Source organism: Quercus lobata, chromosome 12 (assembly GCF_001633185.2).
Source record: "Quercus lobata isolate SW786 chromosome 12, ValleyOak3.0 Primary Assembly, whole genome shotgun sequence".
NCBI classification, from domain to species: Eukaryota; Viridiplantae; Streptophyta; class Magnoliopsida; order Fagales; family Fagaceae; genus Quercus; species Quercus lobata.
In genome coordinates this window covers 34,213,282-34,233,283 of record NC_044915.1, presented here as the reverse complement: position 1 = coordinate 34,233,283, position 20,002 = coordinate 34,213,282, and the positions used below count along the sequence as shown (strand labels likewise).

Genomic DNA, 20,002 nt, shown 5'->3' with positions numbered 1-20,002 from the left:
AAATTGGCAAAATTTTACTTTTCGACTGTAATTTATCACAAAATGATTTAACTTTCTTTATCTAAACTAACACACATTTAATCACATTAACGGATACTGTACAACACTTGTTAAAAAACTTTAATGTCATATCATTATAATGTACATCACATTAAACGCATATTATAACGAATCAAACATCCCCTTAAAGTTTGCACTAGCCAAGTCTAAGACATTTTAAAATTGATCAATTTAATCCTAAACTGTTACTCATTTTTCCCCACTCCTGGTAATTAAAGACCAAATTAAACAGTTTTGAAATACCATAGACATAGCCAGCATTAACTAAAAGTTAAGGGCATTATTAATCTCCCAAACATCATTATCCAGGAGAAAAAAACATCATTATCCAGGAGAGAGAGAGAATGATTTTACACGTGTCAGAAGAGTAGTGCTTGCAAGCGGGAAAAGTCAAAAAGCATGCTTCATTAGTATCCCTCTGCTCCCCAAAGGTTTTGCTTTGTGTTGTTCTGTCATTTGTGTTGTTCTTATTTTTCTTGTTCAGAAAAGAAAAGATCATAGGATGGCAAGCCAACCAGCAAAGGAGCAACAATCGATCTACAACTTCACTGTCAAGGTTAGTCTCTTGCATTAACATGTGTGCCTTTTAATCTTTTTTGATAAGTTGCTTGCTTGTACAGATTTTGCTTTGTTACTATCATTTTAGCTCAGTTTCTGTGATTGTAAGGTATAAAAGTTCATTTTTTTAACATGGATATTCTTTTTCCAGTCTTAGATTTCCTAAGGGTGGGTTTGTTTGGGGTGAAAGAGGATGGATGAAAAACTTTGAAGAGAAAATGAAATAGAAAATTTTGTTCGATTGTGTTTGGTTAGATGGAGAAGGAGGAAAAAAATGGTAGGGCCGAAACCTGGGCCCATCAAAAAGTTCTCCCAAAATGGAAAAAAAACTTGGAAAAAATGGGCTGATTAATGGACAAAAATGTCCATGTTCAGTTCCTTTCATATCCTTTTTTTTTTTCCTTGTTTTTTTTTGTGCTGGGCACGTTGCTTTTTTTTTCTTTTTTCTTTTTTCTTTTTTTCTTTTTTGGGCTGTGGGTGTATTTTTTTTTTTTTTTTAACTAGACATGATTTTTTTTTTGTGACATAATTTTTATTTTTTAATATATTGGGTGATTTTTTTTGTCACTTTTTTTTTTAATTGACTATCATTTTTTAACATTAACAAAGGTGTATTTATACAATCTCACTTTTTTCGTCTCTCAATGTTTTCACTCAACCAAACAACCAAAAGAAGAGAAATTAAAGTCTTTTTTATACTCTCACTTTTTCACCACTTCAATTAAACGGACTCCAAGGGTCATTGAGTTTACAATGGTTGGTTTATCATGTACAAAGTACTGAAGTAGTAATAATTAATACATCTTAATGCTCTTCTTTGAGGAAGATGACCAGTGTTTTAGACCAAATTGTAACATGGGTGGTCCCTTTACACTTTAAATGATCAACCGGTCTCTAAAGCATTATATAAATGTTAAAAGCTACAAACCCATATAAGAATTTTGGATATTGAGTACTTTGTTAAAGCATGTTTACCAGAAGCTTCTGAAAATATTGCTTTAGTCCAGAGTTAGCAATCAAATAGATAGTGCAACCAAAGTCAAGATCAATTCAAGCATGTCACCACAATCCAAACACAATAAAGATATTTTAAATCAATAAAAAGCACACATAGTTTTGGTGATGAAGTGGAAAACCTGTAAAGAACTCTTCATAGGAAAAAACACTCCTGGGATAAGCAATCCCTTAGGAACTTTCATTATAGAAGAAGCAATTACAATAGTTTAAACTTTTGTAAGTAGACTCTCTATGCAACCTCAACAAAAGATATGGACTCCAAAACTTGTAAATTCTTCTACGAAGCTTTCCTCCACGAAAAAAGTTGTCTACAAAAACCAAAACTCTGATATTCCAAAAACCTCTTCAAAGGGAAACAACAATGAGCTCACTGTTAAAGGGGTAACAACCACTGTGATTTTAACGGAAATCAATTTTGGCATGCCAAGATGTAAAAGTTTCAGAAGGGGTTTCTCTTTTTAGCTCAAGAAGCAAGGCACTCTTTTAGGTTCTTGATACAGACGCCTTCTTATCTTGAAATTTGTTCATCAATGAGTATTTAAAGGTAGGCAAAAGGCTAGGTTAAAACTGTCTCTGAGTAGAACTAGGATTGGTGAATCCGTAATCTCGCTCAAGTGAGGGTCAAGGGTGAGTCTTGCAAAATTTTTGTCGTAATGATCTCTGGAGTGAGGCCTGATTTTGTTCAAGCTAGCTTCTTGAACTTCAACAACTTCAAGCAGCTCCTTACATAAACTTTTGCCTAACTTAATTACATTTACAATATCCCTCGTATGCTTTTCCACTAAATTGTAACAGCTTCCCATGGTTTGGTGCTTTCTTTGCTTACATAGGAAAAGCATAATGAGCAGAGAATCAAGATGATGTGGGTGAACATTACAAATTAATGTAACTGACACATATTTGATAGAGTTGGGATTCTGTCGGGATTAAATAAGAAAATCAATTGGATTTTGTGGGGTGTATGGATTGTCTACAAAACCCTTGTGTTGCATTCTATAATGATTGAGGCAATGAGGGGAAAACACTAAAGAGTAGCTTAGGAAGTGGACATTTCAAATGGCATCATCAATGAAGTGTCAGAAAATTTTCGTAGTGGGTGATGCAAGCCTAGTTATGGATCCGATTGAAGAAGACATGATCTCAAACTGGAGCATCTCTTTAATAATTAAAGACTTATAGAAGGTAATATTGAATTTTGAATCTTGTTTGTTTAATAGAGTTAGCAGGTCTGCAAACTCAGCTGCTCATGAGCTCAGTCAATGGGAAACAAAGACCATGTACTCTGGATGGGTGGAACCAGCCCAATTTCCTCCAACCCTTGACAGTGCTCCCATGGCTGATTCTTGTAATAACCTCCTTTGTGCAATATAATGAACTTTTTTAAAGCAAAAATAGAAAAAGAAACTTAGAAAGTGAGTGTGCTAGTTTATAACCATCTGGTTTCATCTCAAATTCAAGAAGAACTGGTACTTTAGGTTCATATACAATGCTTAATTACCTTGAGTAAAAGCAATATATCCTAAGGAAATTCTTTGAGCAGCTTTCTTACCACATACAAATAAGTTTATATTCTTTGGATTACATAGAATATTTAGTAGAAGCAGATGCAACTTAGGCATGGAAATAAGACTCTTGAGAAGCACAAGAAACAAAGAGAGGTGGTTGAAATGGTTACCCTCTGCTCAAATTGGGAGCATGGTAATCAAATTATTTCCATTTTTTGTGTCTTGGGCTTTTGATCATTGTCCAGTACAATAATATTGCCCTTCTATTCCATATAGGTGCATGAATAATTTTCATACGAAAGAAGAAAAATAAAATACATGAGTTTCTTTCTTCTTATCATATTCCTTGAAACAGATGAATAGAAAAGTACCCAATAGTAATGGTTGAAGGGATGAAGAACAAGACTAATGAATTTAAGAAAAATGAATTAAAATAAAAGATTTTGTGTCTGATGTATAGGTCTCTTTTGCTTCATTAAAGCCTAAAAAAAAAAAAAATCCTAATATCATTTTTAAGGCTTCAAGGCTGAGAATCATTAGAAGGATCTTACCGAAATTATCATTTACAATCTTAAAATGCTTGTTGCATTGATATCTACTTGATATATATCTGTACTAAATCTCACGCCCCTAAGGTGGAATTGCTTTGCCCTAAAAGTTTAGATATGATTCCTATTTGTTATTTCATTATATTTAAGAGTTGTATGCTAATGCTTGCTTCCACTTTGCAGGATGCTAAGGGAAATGATGTAGATCTTAGCACTTACAAGGGAAAGGTCCTCCTGATAGTCAATGTTGCCTCCAAATGGTATTATGCATCTGCTTTATTTTTTCTTCTTTATAATTATTACAAACCTAATTACCCTAGGAAATTATAGATATAGTTGAAGTAAGTTGTTTTCTACTATTTGGGATTGGAGCTGATCTTATTCCTTAGAATTTTCCCTTACCATGCAAAATTAAGCATCCTTAGTATTCTTTTTTCACTATTAAAAGTATCTATTTATTGCTTGCTTGTCTATTCATGCAGTGGCATGACCAACTCAAATTACACAGAGTTGAATCAACTATATGAAAAGTATAAAGAACAAGGTTTGGAATTCTAACCTTTGCATAATTGCATTGTAGTTTCTTGCCTGTCGTTTCAAGAACCATTACATATATAAAGTAGTCTAAAAAATGACATTCTTGGCTTACAAATGTTGTTTTCTTACATGTGGATCCTGTGTCCTTATCTCTTCCTTGTTCTCTGAGAAAAATTGCATGTACACACGTATCTGAATCTTGTGTCTGTATGGTATCAGGAAATCACTGATACACACAATGTGTACAGCATCAATTATTTATAAATCAGGCATTAAGAATAGTTTGGGAGCTCACGTTAACATTATACTATTTTCATTATTTTCTTTATCATGTCCTGGGGCTTAATGCAGGCCTGGAGATACTGGTGTTTCCATGCAATCAGTTTGGTGAGGAGGAACCAGGAAGCAATGATCAGATTGTGGAGTTTGTCTGCACTCGCTTCAAATCGGAATTTCCTATCTTTGACAAGGTAGATCTGAGAATAGTAGAATTACGTTGCATTTATGCTCTAATAGCTGCCTCCTTATTACACACCTTCTTAGGTCACTGCAAATATAGGATTTTATTTCCCTTCTATTTTCCAAATTTTCATTCCCTTTGGGCTCTGATGGTGAACAAAATAGAATGGTTTTGGTGTGCTTGGTATTTACAGACTACAATCACATTTTATTTGTGTTTGCATTCACATGATAAAGTTATCTATAAGAGAGACATCTTAAAGAAACCGCATCAACAATTGCATCTTGGGTCGCATTGGGCGATCTAGTAATTGTTGTGCAAACAGCATTGCGCTGCCAAAAAAGACTATGAGAGTGAATATTATTGGACCCTACCCTAGTGTCATTTAGCACTCCTGCCCTTGTATTTCTTTCTTGTCTTCCCTCTTATTCCATTCAAACAATAGTGGGCTGCAGAATTTTCTGTATGCCGCTAAAAAGGGCAGGATCTTCTGCACCCAGATGGGAAATTTATAAAAAATAACTGTGTCATTTATCTCTCTGTTAAAAAAGCAACAAAGGTGCAAACATGATCGTGGTGCATGTGCATGCACACACTTCAAACTTATTTAAGTTAAATTAATTTCATATCTTCCAAATTGTACTAGAAGTATATCATTATATCTAATGGCATGTTTCTATTTCCTCCTTGTGTTGTTGTAAATAATTTCTTGAACAGTAAGACATTTGAAAAAGTTTACATGACCTTCTGCTCTTCTTCTCTCTGGCTATTCCTGTAAGGTTTGCAGCATTGTAGTTATCATGATCTGTGAGATATATTGCTCTTTACTTGTTTTAGATTGAAGTGAATGGTGAGAATACTGCTCCAGTGTACAAGTTCTTGAAGTCTGGTAAATGGGGGATAATTGGGGATGATATCCAATGGAACTTTGCCAAGTTTCTAGTTGACAAGGATGGGCAAGCTGTTGATCGTTATTATCCCACAACTTCTCCTCTTACCATTGAGGTAAAACCCAGTTTGCAGTTTATGTTTGATTCTCAAAGTTCAGTTGGCTTATGCTGCCTAATTGTTCTTTTATAGCAAAAGATCATCTTTATTCTATCAAAGTGATGTAATTCTTCTTGCTTTGTGACATTACTGCAGCATGACATCAAAAAGCTTCTGGGAGTGAGTGAATGAATGCTATTTGGGAGGGGACATCCTAAGTTTGAAGCCTTTGATGTGAACTTGGCTTTTGTGTTTGTGACTTTGTGCTTTTGTGTTTGTGCGCCTTACTGACTCGTTAGATTTGTATAATAGAATATTATGTGTGACTATGATGCGTATTTTCCTTCATGTCTGTTAGTTTTAGTTGGTTTGGAGTTGTTGCAATCTGAACAAAATCCTTTTCTATGTATTGATGCCGTTTATCAGTTTTTATTTTTTTTCCTTTTAAGTCGAAAGGAAATTTTTAACTAGATAGCTATAAGACCAACTATATAGGTCTATCAAAAAGGCATTCATAAAAGCAGCAATAGAAAGTATAATTTTGGATGGGATATAAAGACGGAAAATATTGCATTTGGCTGCCCCTGATTAGTATGTTGAGAATCTGAACCTAAACACAATTCTTGGTACTGATGCTTTGTTATTGTTGGTTGTTGTTTGTAGTTAAGATAGTGTCGTTAACCACACCATATTTGCTTGTGCAAGGAAAGAAGCAAAATGTGAATTTAGGAGATCGAAACAAAATTTAAAAATTATCCGGATGTAATCATAATCAGGGTTGTCAAAAATGCAACTTTGAGATTCCATGATGTGAAAGGTATTAATTTGCGTAGATCCTTCAAAATTTTGGGTAGTCCAGTACATCATCATTTTAGCCATGGTTATCAAAATCGTGATCTAGATTATAGGATCGCATAATTTTACGATCTTACCTCACCAAAACGTTTAGAATTGCACTAGGATTATAAAAATGGTAGGATCATATGTAAGATCGTGAGGAATAGAATGAGATTTTACTAATTCTATTCATCCTGCCAAAACATCAATTTTTTGTTTTTATTTTTTTTATTTTTTAAAGGGATAAATTTTTGGTTTTGATGAAGTTTTAAAAGTTTTTATTTTTCTATGTTATGATGGTATGATTTTTTATTTTTATTTTTTTATAGAATTATGTTAATCTATGCAAATGTTTTTTAGTTTTTAGTTCACTTGTAATAAAAGTGAAGGAATGCTTCATCGTTTTTAAATGAAGAATTTATATTGGTTTTGCTACATTTTAAGCTATAATATTATTAAATTTGTTTGATCTATATACTAATTTATGTTATAATATTGCTAAAATGTTTTTCTTATATATAATTTTATCAGTATGCTTCTATTTGTATATTGATTAATTGAAATTTTTTAGCATGCTCTATAATTATTGTTTAGCGGTATAACTTGAATAGTTGAGTGTGAAATTGTATCTTTATCTCTTTTGCAGCTCTAGTATACAAATATACAATATATGATAAAATGGTTAATGATGATTAGGACGGTAGTCATAAGAACCCTATAATGAGAATACTTAAATGTTCACTTCACCTTAATATTAACCTTACTTTTGGATTTCATATTTTAGTTAGCTAGTTTCTATTTGATAACTTATTTTGGATTTTAAACTTGGAACTTAGAACTTAGAACTTGGAAAATATTTTCATATTGTTGATAAATATTTTGGTATTTGGTTGCTAATTAAACATTTATTGAATTTTTTAGATACATTGGGTCAAAATGTAAATATATTTGTTTCGTTAGTATAGACGTAGCGGTATAAGACATGAAAATTACATTATATAATGCAAATCTTTGTTTGTTTGTTTGTTTTTTTTTTTTTTTTTTTTTTTTTTTTTTTTTTTTATATATATATATTATGGATAAATTCACAATTTACGTGATTATTCAACATACAAAGTCATTATCAATGTGTTTTTTTTGCTTTAAATATGAAAATATGTAGAATCTTACGATTCACGATCTCACCTACTTCTTACGATTCTATGTAAAATCTCAATTTTAACAACTTTGATGGGAGTCCTCTTTGGGCTGTACTCAAAAGTAGTTGATGAATTCGGGTGTGGTATAGAAATCCTTCATTCTATACTGTTACATAGTAGATCATGGTACTATCAATCTATTCCATATAGTGGAATAAATAATTTACGTAGAAGACTAAAAAGAAAGTACACAACTTTGTTCATCAAAAAAGAAAGTACACAACTTTCTTCTTTCTTCTACTTCTTATTATTATTTTCAAAAGGAATGAATGAACTGGTACCCGAAATTAAACTAATGGTTGGGATGCAGAACCGGGTTAATGAATTTAAGGAAAATGAAATACAGCATTACAAAGTGCTAGCTTATAACTTGCACATGGTGGTATGTAACCAAAAACTTCATTGTAGCCCAAAGTCTAGTCAAACACTCATCAACCACAATGGCACTTACATTCATTCCTTGGTAGGTTGGCACGAATTATACATGCATTTTCAATTTAGATTTACAATCAACACAAGCCAGTGCTTGTTTTATAGACATCAAGTGTTATTACAATAGGACTTCTAACCATGTGATTTCCATTTTCTTCAGCCCAAACGAGTGTGCCGAATGAAGATTGTTCTTTCCCTTCATATCTTATAGTGAGATTATATGATTTCTTTTCATTTCTCTTCCTAAAGGTTAGTTTCTCTGGTGAAACCGTTACTGTTGAACCCTCTGGTGCTGTCACCATTGCCTTGTAAGTTGAAACATCTTGTCCAACATTGGTTACAGTTCTTTGAAAGTTTTGAATGATTGAAGATGCCCTTTTCTTACGGATTAGAACTATAAATGATGGGTAATTGAGATCAGAAGAAGGGCTTGAACAACTATAACTATTTGATCCAATGAAATTCAAAATTTGTGCACTGTTAAAATTCATGGAGCATAAGAGATTCACGTAATCTTGTGGGGTTGCATAATAAACTATACCAGGATCAAGTACTTGATTTGGACGAATATGACCTGACCCCATGCCCATGGCTAGAGGTGAAGCAACTTGCAAGCCATTGCCACTATCTCGAATTGGGCTGTTGGTATTATCTAAATGGTCAGCAGTGGTCATAAAAGCAGACTTTATTGCAGCAGGACTCCATTCTGGATGTACACCTTTTAGAAGTGCAGCCACACCAGTAGCATGAGGATATGCCAAAGATAATCACGGTATAACTGTTTACGTCCTTCGATTTCACCAACTGGAATAATTGGAGGCCAAGCACCCAAAATTAGTGACCCAGGTGCCATTATATCTGGCTTTAAGATGCATGGGGTGTGAGGTGAGGGACCTCTAAGCTCTAAGTGCATAACTAGCCACAACTGGTGCGGGCTTAATTCCCATCATGGTTTGTTGGTATGTCAAGTTGGCCACAGGCTTACCAGTAGATTTTATGTATTGCTTCAAAACTCTTGCATTGTCTAGGCTAATCAAAATGCAGGCCATCTCAATAAGAATATATCAAAGATATTATGTCCCCTTCTCAAAAAAAAAAATTATGTCCCATTTTTTTTTAGAGAAATTAACTCCCAATAAATTTACATTTTTCCCCTTAGTTAAAAGTTAAAATCTATCGTGGTCTTATGCCATTAGTATCTCGTCTTAGAGAGTGTGCAATGTGCATGCTAGGCAATTAGATAAGCATCCTGGTTTGGGACCAGGGCCGGCCCTAGGCCTAGGCCATTTAGGCCGTCGCCTAGGGCCCCTATTAGAGGAAGGCCCCAAATTTTGGGGCAAAAATTGATATATTAAAAAAAAAAAATTTGGAGATATAGGAAAAAAAATTAGTTTATAATTTTCCTCTACTTTCAAGAAGTCCCAAAGTATTAAGTAATGTTAGAGATAACACAGCTTTAAATACATGGGTCTTACAAATAGAGTAATGCTATAGTTTTACAAACTATTTTACCACATTTTTACAAACTGTTGTTATAGTTAACTTCTTACTGGTTCTCATCTGGACCCACCGATAACATCACTTTTTTATTTATCTATAATCATTCTTCACATCATCAATTTGTAAAAGTTTTTGTAAAAGAATTTGTATCTTTAGTATTTTCCCTTACAAATATATGTGTCACTAATGCAAGAAATAATTCAGATAGGAAAGTACTAGAAATATTATTAATTTTACTTGAAAATTTTACAAATTGATGTTACAATTAATATGATATGTGGACGTTAATAACCTATTAAATGCATTTTTGAATTATTTTTTGTTATTAATGATACATCTTTGTAAGCCTCATGTTGTAAAATTTATAATATATATCCCTAATATCATTCATTCAAATACTTATTTAATATCTTCTTGAAGTGTCACTAATCGCATTCATTTCTACATCGTTTGAAAGTTTTTTTTAGTAAGATTTGTTATATCTTTAGCATTTTTCCAAAAAAAAAAAAAAAAAAGCATATTACAAAATAAAAGGAATAGATTTTTGTTATAAAAAATTATGATATTAAATACTAGTTAAATATTATTTGAATGATATCAAAAAGGCCCCATTTAAATATATTGCCTTAGGCCTCCAAATTTGTTGAGTCGCCCCTATTTGGGACAATGATATATTTACATTTACTGTTCATGTAAAGTGTATACAATTTTACATATTTGCATGAACAGTGTATAATATTATATGTTGTTCCAGAAAAAGTGTACAATGTTATATACATTTATTTAGTCTATAATTTAAAATTTATATGAACAATGAATTTAAAAAAATAATTTTCCATAGAATTTTTTATATGTTAAAAGTTTAGAAAATAGCTAGATAAAAGCACCTACTCCAAATTCTCCAAGCCCTCAAGTCCTCAATTGCATCTGCGAGAGGTTGCATAGAGAGTTTTATTTTATTTTTTATTTTATTTATTTTTTATTTTTATGAACAGGTTGCATAGAGAGTTAGATTCGAAGTTCCTAATGGCTAATAGTCAAAATCTTGTAAGGCTTTATTTTATCTTCTTTTTTTTTTTTTAAGTTGGATAAAAAAAATCACACATAGGCACACAACACTTATTAAATATCCCATTCCCAATGATGTTACGCCTAAGACCTGAACTCTGCTTGAAATTCGGGGCCACCTTTAATGGGTTTTTGGCATACAAAATTTATCGATCCACAACCTGTGTATATCCTGTTAACACAAAAAATAAAAAAATAAAAAAATAAAAAAAAGGAAGCTGAAATCAGGTATAGAAAATTAGAAATCCCCCTCCCATTAAAAGAAAAAAAAATATAGAAATCCCCATTATAAATTGTTACGTAATTAATCATTGTAGAATGCAGTACGGTGCTAGCTACTTCATTCAGTCATTGTAGTCCAAACTCCGAAGTCTAGTCAAACTGTCAAACACTCACTGACCACAATGGCATGTACATTCCTTCCATGGTTAAGGCAGCACTTGCATCAGTAATTAAAAAATAGTGCAAAATAAAAAAAAGTGTCGAGATATGTACATTTTGATAAAAAAAAAAAAACTTATATTAGTGGATATAAAATTATACATAAATGCATAAATGCTACGATAATCGTGCATATATGCACGGTTGTAGCTCGTGTATATAATATTTTAGAATTTTTTTGGTAGTGTTGGGTATGTGAGAGAGAGGGGTAGTGATTGAGGAAATAATAAAAAATTGTAAAAAAAAATATTTTATTGAATAAATGTATAGAATAGATAGATTGATGTGGGTGTTTTGTAAAAATGAGTGTGTAAAAAAAAAAAAGATTTTTAGTATAAAATAGAAGGAAACTTTTACATTTACTGATACAGTTGCTCTAAGCTAGCTTGTATTTGACATATATTGAGGGTGTGGATTTTGATCAATTTCAGTTTAGTATTGGTTAATATTAATTTTATGATAAGGCATTTCCAGCAAGTCAAAACTAGTTTAAGGCCAAGAAAATGACAAATGAAATTAATCTCTTGGAAGCATCATATATACCGTCTCGAAGAGCCGGCTGCATTTATCAGAGCATGACACATGGCAAAGGAGACAAGATCAATTGACAAAGTCTAAAGTATAAATAAAAGGATTATTCAACAACTAGACACAAAAATCACTTCTGTTGAAGCATAGAAACTGCACGGTCGTTTCGGATCAAACACTTGAAAAAAAAAAAAAAAAACAAAACAAAACAAAAAACAAAAACCTTAGGCATCAGAGGTTAGGAGGCCTTAATAGTTTCCACCTATAATTATCGGATTAAAGCACCAATCAGTTTTTGGTATAGGTAGAGATTGAACCCCAGATCTCTTATTTAACCATCAAAGACTTTACCAGTTGAGCTAACTGAAACCTACATCTATATCAATAGTATGACTATGTCTCATACCTGTTTGTAGTCTAAACTCTAAATTTCTAAATATACAGGCAAGATGTTGTGGAAAATTATTGAATATTCCGGAAGTACCATAAATGCGTATTCCCTCATTTCACATGAATTATGAGTCTCACCATGAATTTAATTAGTGGGCTCCACAATTATGTGAGAGGGGAGAGTACGCATTTATAGTACTCCAAGAATACTCAATAATTATCCAGATGTTGTAGCTATTTCCTTCATTATGGACCATAATTTATGGCCCATGAGGAGTGGGGTAACCGCCTCCATTATGCCTTCGATTTTAGATCTCCTTAAGTGTGGATGAGATTTAGGAAATTAACCATTAGTCTTAATTAAAAGGAGCTGATTGGATTTTTCATACGCATTAACTTCTATTTGTATCAAGTAGTTTATAGGCAATCTGTAGGCTTGTAAGAGACTTTATGCTTGTAAGTTTGTACTCCAATTCTTAATTTAACTGGTCGCAGACCCATATGATGTGTGAGAATAAATAATTATTTTGTATTGTAATATAATATATATATATATTTCTTTTTTCTCTAAAAAATTTTGAAGATAATTTGTTCTCCCTAAAAATTAAACAATTTTTATTTGGTCCAATTAGGTCTACTTTGGTCCAATTTGGTCCACTCAATCAATTTGATCCCCCTTCAATCCATTCTAGATTAATTGGACCTTAAATTGATTCTTTTTGTATGTTTTCTTTTTAAGTTTAGCTCAAAAATTCATTTTTTTCTTAATTTTTGGGTTGAAAAGTATGAAAGTTTATTATATTTGGGCTAAACTCTTTAGTTTTGAGTTAAAAAATACAAAGAAAATACTAAAATAGACATTAGAAATTAGAAATATGAGCCCTAAAAATGCAATAAAAAGGATAAATATTCAAAAGTCTTATTCGGTCCACATTGGTTCTATTTGGTCCAATTCGGTCCTATTTAGCCCATTCTGTCCACTTAATTTCTATTCAGTCTACTTTGGTCCATTTCAGTCCATTCAGTCCACATTGGCCCTATTCGGCTCACATTGGTCCTATTCTGTTCAATTCAGTCCATTATGTCCACTTTCGTCCTATTCAGTCCATTCTTTCAACTTTGATTCTATTTGGTCCTATTTGGTCAATTCTTTCCACTTTGATCCACTTCAGTCCTATTCGGTCCACTTTGGTTCTATTCGGTCCTATTCAGTCCACATTGGTCCTATTCGGTCTGATCGATCCATTATGTCCACTTCGGTCCAATTTGGTCCCATTCTGTCCACATTGGTCCTTTCGGTCCATTTGTTCTTATTTGGTCCACTTTGTTCCATTTGGTCCAATTCAGTCCATTCAGATCACTTCAATTCATTTTGATCCACTTCGATCTATTTTTGTGCACTTACATAATGGAAAAAGACATATTTGGGTTGAAAACACCTAATCTAAATACAACTTTATTAAAAATATATATATAAATCTCAAACTTGTAATATTTAAAATGTTAAGTATGGCATTTATTATTGCGACGCTTTTGTTAAGCCACATTAATGTAGCATTTCAATCCATTTCAGTACGGCTAAATTTAAGTGAAAATATTTCTAAACATAAAAGTTATGAATATACAAATATAATCTTTAGGGCAGTTATTCATTTGTTTTAACGTCATTACTTTTAAATGAATTGCATGAGGTTGATTATATATTTAAGCTAAATAAATAAATATATGCATACATATATGTATGTATGTATAATTTTTATTTAAATAAATTATTCATTCTCTTAAAAGAGATTATCATGATAATCAAAGCTCATATCAAACTTATAATGAATATGTATAATTTTTTTCTCTAAATTTTATTGTAGAGAGAGAGAGAGAGAGAGAGAGGGAGACTACTTGTGATGGGGAATTAAAAAATACAACACCAAAACGTATGAACAAAATATAGAGTTTTAAAAATCACAATGATTCATCAATATAAAGTAGAGTTGCAAGAAAGAATAAAAAATCAAGAGAAAGAGAGAGAAATAACCTTTGGTGTGTGAAAAAACTAAGAATAGAATGGAAAAGCTACTTGTAAATATATAGTAAGATGAGGGGAATAAGAAAAGCAAAAAATAAAGGAAGATAAAGAGATAGAGGAAAAGTGATATTAAGGTAAATAGTAATGGGGAGATAAAAAGGTAAAAAGGAGGGGAAAAGTTAGAGAAAGTATACAATAAATTGGAAAATTAATATAAAAAAAAGACTTAAAAAAATAAGAGAAAGAATGTTGAAAATGGGTGGATGATGTGGCTCAACAAGAGCGTAATACCAGTAAATGCTACGCTTCAGTTTTTAGATATATATATATATATATATATATATATATGTGGGGCCAAAGAATCTGACAACCCTGGCCCACTTTATACTAAGCCCAAAGCCCACGCCGAGGAGGAAGAAATGGCCGAGGACGAACAAAGAAAGCCCAAATGGCCTGAAAACGTTGCCGAGGACGATCCCGTCCTCAGCACTCCAAGATCCCAGATGGAAAGAACGGCAAGCCATCAACGATAACCCTCCAGAGCGTCCCAAGAAAAGGAACAAGTACTATAGGTCGACCATGAGAGCATGGTGGAGGAGCAATTCAAGGAGAAATTGTCACCTCCGCATAAATGCTCACAACCAACATTCTGGCCGCATTAATGAGGAAATGACCCCTGAACAGTATTTCCTTAGTTGCTGCAACTCACAGACGGTCTAAGAAGGTGGCTGATGGGACGAACACTTAAGTAGTGACCTGCATGACCAACAAATGGAAGGCCAAGATCAACTGAAAAGAACTATATAATGTAAAGAGATCCTCCATGAAAAGGGGATCAAGAAAAAATAAGAAAGAGGGAAGACAGTAGTAGTTTGTATCATCTCTAGAACCCTTGTAACTAAGCATGGAAGAAATAATAAGAACCATAAATTCCTCGGATAGGGCCGAGGACAGAAGTTCATACTTTAGTTCGAGTCTCTGCCATTCAATTCTCTCATAACCATGCCTAGTTGTTTCAACCCTTATTAAAGCCTAGTTCTTGAACCAATTTTCTCTACAAATTTATTGTATTGGGCTAGTTGGGCTTGAGTCCACACATCTGATAGCAGAAGTACTCAAACCCAGTCCCTGCAATATATATATATATATATATATATATATAGATTAGGAGTTAATCTTGTTAAGTAGGTTGTTTGCTTTTCTTGCAATTTGTCTTAACTTGAGTAGGCTTGGTAATTTAGGTATGATAATTTAGGATTTTCCTTGTTTTCGTTGTTGACTTGTGCATTTCTCAAAAAGTCCTATTAAGTTGGGCAATTTCGAACCCGAAACCCATATCCTTGAAGTAAAATATTCACTTCAAGTAGTTTGGATCACTTTGAGTAACTTTTTTTTAATAGAAAGATGCTGCAAATTTAATTAAAGGAAAGCCAAATCAGTTTGAAATTCAACATTGATGTGTGGAGGAATATCATCAATCCACACCAATAAAACTGTGATATTTCTAGCATGTCTAGCAAAGCTATTAACTACAAAATTGGCAAATTGACGTGCACGAGAAAAATTAATAAAGCTAAAGGATTTTGCAAAAAGTTTAGCATCAGCGATTAAGTGACCAAAAATGGCAAGAGATTCCAATTCAGCTTTTAAGGAGTTTATAACTTTTTTTTTTTTTTTTTTTTTTTGAGAATGTAAGGAGTTTATAACTTGAAATATAATAAAGAGACCGAAAGTATATAAAAAGTGGTTTCTACTTAAACAAATGTACCATTTTGGGCTTAATATTAGTCTAAGTACATTAATCCAACGTATTAGCTTGAATAACATGTTTTATAATATATATTTTTAATTATTTAATTTTTTTTTATTGTGCCGGCCAAAGCATTCCAAAAATTCCTAATACAAACAGGTATTTAATTTGCTACATTTAAGAAGAGTAACAATACTAGTTTAATAGCGGTTACAATATATTACATTGATAAGGCTGATAGTGGTATGGTATTGATTACCTTGATATTGACAATGCCAAACCATCTTAGTCAAAACTTTGATTTAGTGATTCATGAGCTCATGCATTTTCAATTTAGATTTACAACTAACACAAGCCAGTGCTTGTTTTATAGACATCGGGTGATATTACAATGGGAGTTCTAACCTCGTGATTTCCATTTTCTTCAACCCAAACAAGTGTACCGAATGAAGATTTTGCTTTCCCTCCATATGTTATAGTGAGATTATATGACTTCTTTTCATTTCTCTTCCTAAATATTAGCTTCTCTGGTGAAACCACATCCATAGAACCCTCTGGTGCTGTCAACATCACCTTGTAAGTCGAAGCATCTTGTCAAACATTGGTTACAATTCTGTGATAGTTTTGAATGATGAGTGATGCCCTTCTCTTACGTTCACGGAGTAGAACTATAAATGATGGGTGGTTGAGATCAGAAGCAGGGCTTGAACAGCTATAACTGTTTGATCCAGTGAAATTCAAGACTTGTGTACTGTTAAAATTTATGGAGCATAAGAGATTCACATAGTCTTGTGGGGTTGCATCATAAACTAAACCAGGATCAAGTGCTTGATTTGGACGAATATGACCTGACCCCATGGCCAGAGGTGGAGCAATTTTCAAACCGTTCTCATTGTCTCAAATTGGGTTATTGGTATTATCTAAATGGTCAGCAGTGGTCATAATAGCAGACTTTAGGACTCCATTCTGGATGTGCACCTTTTAGAAGTGCAGCCACACCAGTAGCATGAGGACATGCCAAAGATGTCCCATATGAAACCAAAAAATCTTGGTATAACTGTTTGTCCTTGGATTTCACCTACTGGAGTATTTGGAGGCCAAGCACCCAAAATTAGTGACCCGGGTGCCATTATATCTGGCTTTAAGACGCATGGGGTGTGAGGTGAAGGACCTCTAAGTGCATAACTAGCCACGACTGGTGCGGGCTTAACTCCTATCATGGTTTGTTGGAATGTCATGTTGGCAATGGGTAACTTGGCAGATTTTACATAATCCTTCAACACCCGTGCATTATCTGAGCTAATCAAAATGCAAGGGAGAGGAAGAAAATGCATATCCTCCATTACATATGTTGAAGGATTATCAATGATAATTATAGCTGCTAACACATTTGAATCGAGCAATGACCACGCTTGAGATTTAAGCTTAGCATATTCATCACGGCATACAATAATGCCATTAGGGACATTCCGTTTTTATCACACGGTCTCAGGATCTTGGGGTAGAATAATCTTGCATTTTGAAATAAGGCCTTACCAGGGAAAATGCTCCACCCAACAATGTCTTCCCCATTCCCTAGTGCTATAGTTCCAGCAAACAATCGATCAATGGTGCTAGCTGTGACAGTCATGACCCATGGGTACCCATTCCTTATTCTTTGGTCACCTTATCTATTTCCTGCTACAGTAGAAACCAACACACCTTTCTCCATGGCAGTAAATGTAGCTTTTGCTAAATTATCTTCTTCTAGAGGTACTGACTCATTAAGAAAGACCATAGATAGGGAAATCACATCCACACCATCAGCAATGGCTTGGTCTATGGCAGCAATAACATCGGATTCGTAGGTAGAAGATTTCCCTGTGACCTTGTACATGGCTAACTTAGCACGTGGTGCAACACCACTTGCTGTGCCGGTAACATAGCCGAAAAAAGATGCACCCTTTACGTAATTCCCTGCAACAATGGAGGAAGTTAATGTTCCATGACCAACCATGTCTCTTGCAGAGTTCACACTAATATTGAAGCCTGGTTTATTAGCTATCAGACCCTTGCCAAAGCTCCTAGCACCTATGAGCTTTTTATTACACATGGAGGCATTAAACTCTTGCGCTTCCTCACACTTACCCTTCCATCTTTTTGGATTTTTAGTCATGCCATCATCATTGAAGCTCTTAGTTTCTGGCCAAATTCCGGTGTCAATGACACCAACAATGACACCCTCACCCTGATTTGAAGCTAGCCATAAGCCAGTATTAGGATTGAGGGAGAGGAACTCAGGTGGTCGTTTGAAACTTGAAAGTCCTGTCTTCAGAAGCCAAGACAAAACCCGGTGAATTCTTTAGCGCCTCTAATTCATCTTGAGAAAGAAGAGCAGCAAAACCATGAATGGCCTGATCATAACTGTATAGAAGTGATGGTGAAGACTCATCGTATTCTGATGATGCATGATTTGTAGTTTTGAGGGAGTGAATGGTGGAGGAATACCAATTGTGATGATTGGTTAAGGCTTAAGGCATGAAGGTCATATCCATGCTTATAATATATGTTTTCCTTGATACTAACTTTGATTTGGCATGAATAGTTAGTAACAAGTACATAAGAAAGAACAAGTATATTAAAGGAACCCCATTGTCACTTTCATGGCTAGATGCTTGAAAAGTTAATGAGATTTGAATGACAAGAATGTAGAAAATGGGAAAGGGAAAAGGTGAATTTGAGAATATTTATAGGCAAACTTCTTAAAACTAAATTGAACTTTGGTGAAAATTTAGGAGTGAAGGTGTTTCAATAAACTAATGTAACATCACAGTAGGAGAACAGAAGAAGTTTGCTTTTCGTATGATTTAAGAGTTGGAACTTGAGTTGGAACTTGAATTGTTAGACCTAAACAAAATCATATCTTTTCATAGCATGAGAGGTTAAACAAGAGTTTATGACTTTATGCTCTTTCGAGTTGCAAGCCATCTCAAGAGGGAATTTATCAGACATATTATGTCCCTGTTAATTTTTATAGAAATTTACCATAAACAATTCACCATTTTTTTCCCTAACTTAATTAAAACCCATTGCAGGCTCATTCCATTAGTATTATCGTATGTCTTCCAAGCTCAACTAGGTTGTATTGTCTAAAATGCGAATTTTCAAACTAGTTTCCATTAAAACACCAATTGAGGAATGATAATTTGAACTATGAACATTTCCTCAAGAGATGCCAGTTAACTACAAGTCTTATATCAAATCTTCTCTAAAAAGTTTAAATTCATTTCTTACTCTAGTAAACTTATTGAAAATTCCTTCATTATACTAATAATTATGATTTTGAAACCATTCAATATGAAAATATAATGATTTTGTCTTCAAAAAATAATAATAATAATAATGATTTTGAAAAATTATTTCTCGAAAAATCGAGGCCAAATTGAATTAAATGATTTGGTGTGAGATCAATTTCCCATATGTCAAAATATTCTTGGGACAAAATATTCTTGGGAAGATCCATCTCGATGATGAACGACAATTCTTCTTGTAAATCAAAGAAACTAACAAATAATCCAAATCTTATGATGGTGTCCAAATTGTAATTTTAGGGTTACATGTTGTGGAAGGTATTACTATTTACTATGTATAAATAAATTTTCAAAATTTTGGGTAATGAAGTTCAATATAATTAGGCCCAGTTTGGCCTTCCTTGCTAAAAGAGGTTATTTCCCGATAACTCCCTAGTATGGTTTTCTAGTACTTCATGTTGGAGACTATATGCATTTCACCCTTCATCGTATTCTAACTTTTCTTAAATTTTTTTTTTTTTAAATCAATCAAATAACAAGAGATTTAGTGACTTTCTTTGATTATTATTATTATTATTATTATTAAACATCAGTGTTAACCCTCCAATACAAAGAAAAGTAAATAATAATAAAAAGTCAAAGGCCTTCCTGTCATTTGCTTATCTATTATGGAAAATGTTAACAAATGCCTAAAGACATTAGTTTATAAATTTATTTTAAAATCATTTTATAGAAAAATGATAAAACAATTAATTTTGTTAACAATTTTTTATATTTCTCATAAAAATAATATTAAAATTTTTTTATTATAGTTTAATAACAATTGTCCTAAAGACACTCATTAACATCACCTATCTCTTATTATTTCATCT

The 20,002-nt window shown here is 33.0% G+C and overlaps 1 protein-coding gene and 1 pseudogene across 1 annotated transcript; one reads left to right on the top strand and one right to left on the bottom strand.

Moving 5' to 3' along the window:
* Positions 1-349: 349 nt before the first annotated feature.
* LOC115969935 (probable glutathione peroxidase 8) lies at positions 350-6,108 on the top strand. The gene is made up of 6 exons (XM_031089576.1): positions 350-616; positions 3,872-3,948; positions 4,171-4,232; positions 4,577-4,695; positions 5,523-5,690; positions 5,829-6,108. Exons 1-6 carry the CDS (start codon positions 563-565, stop codon positions 5,862-5,864), a joined length of 516 nt encoding a protein of 171 aa, XP_030945436.1. The 5' UTR covers positions 350-562; the 3' UTR covers positions 5,865-6,108.
* A 2,109-nt stretch (positions 6,109-8,217) lies between these two features.
* Positions 8,218-18,440, bottom strand: LOC115970576 (annotated as a pseudogene).
* Positions 18,441-20,002: the final 1,562 nt, after the last annotated feature.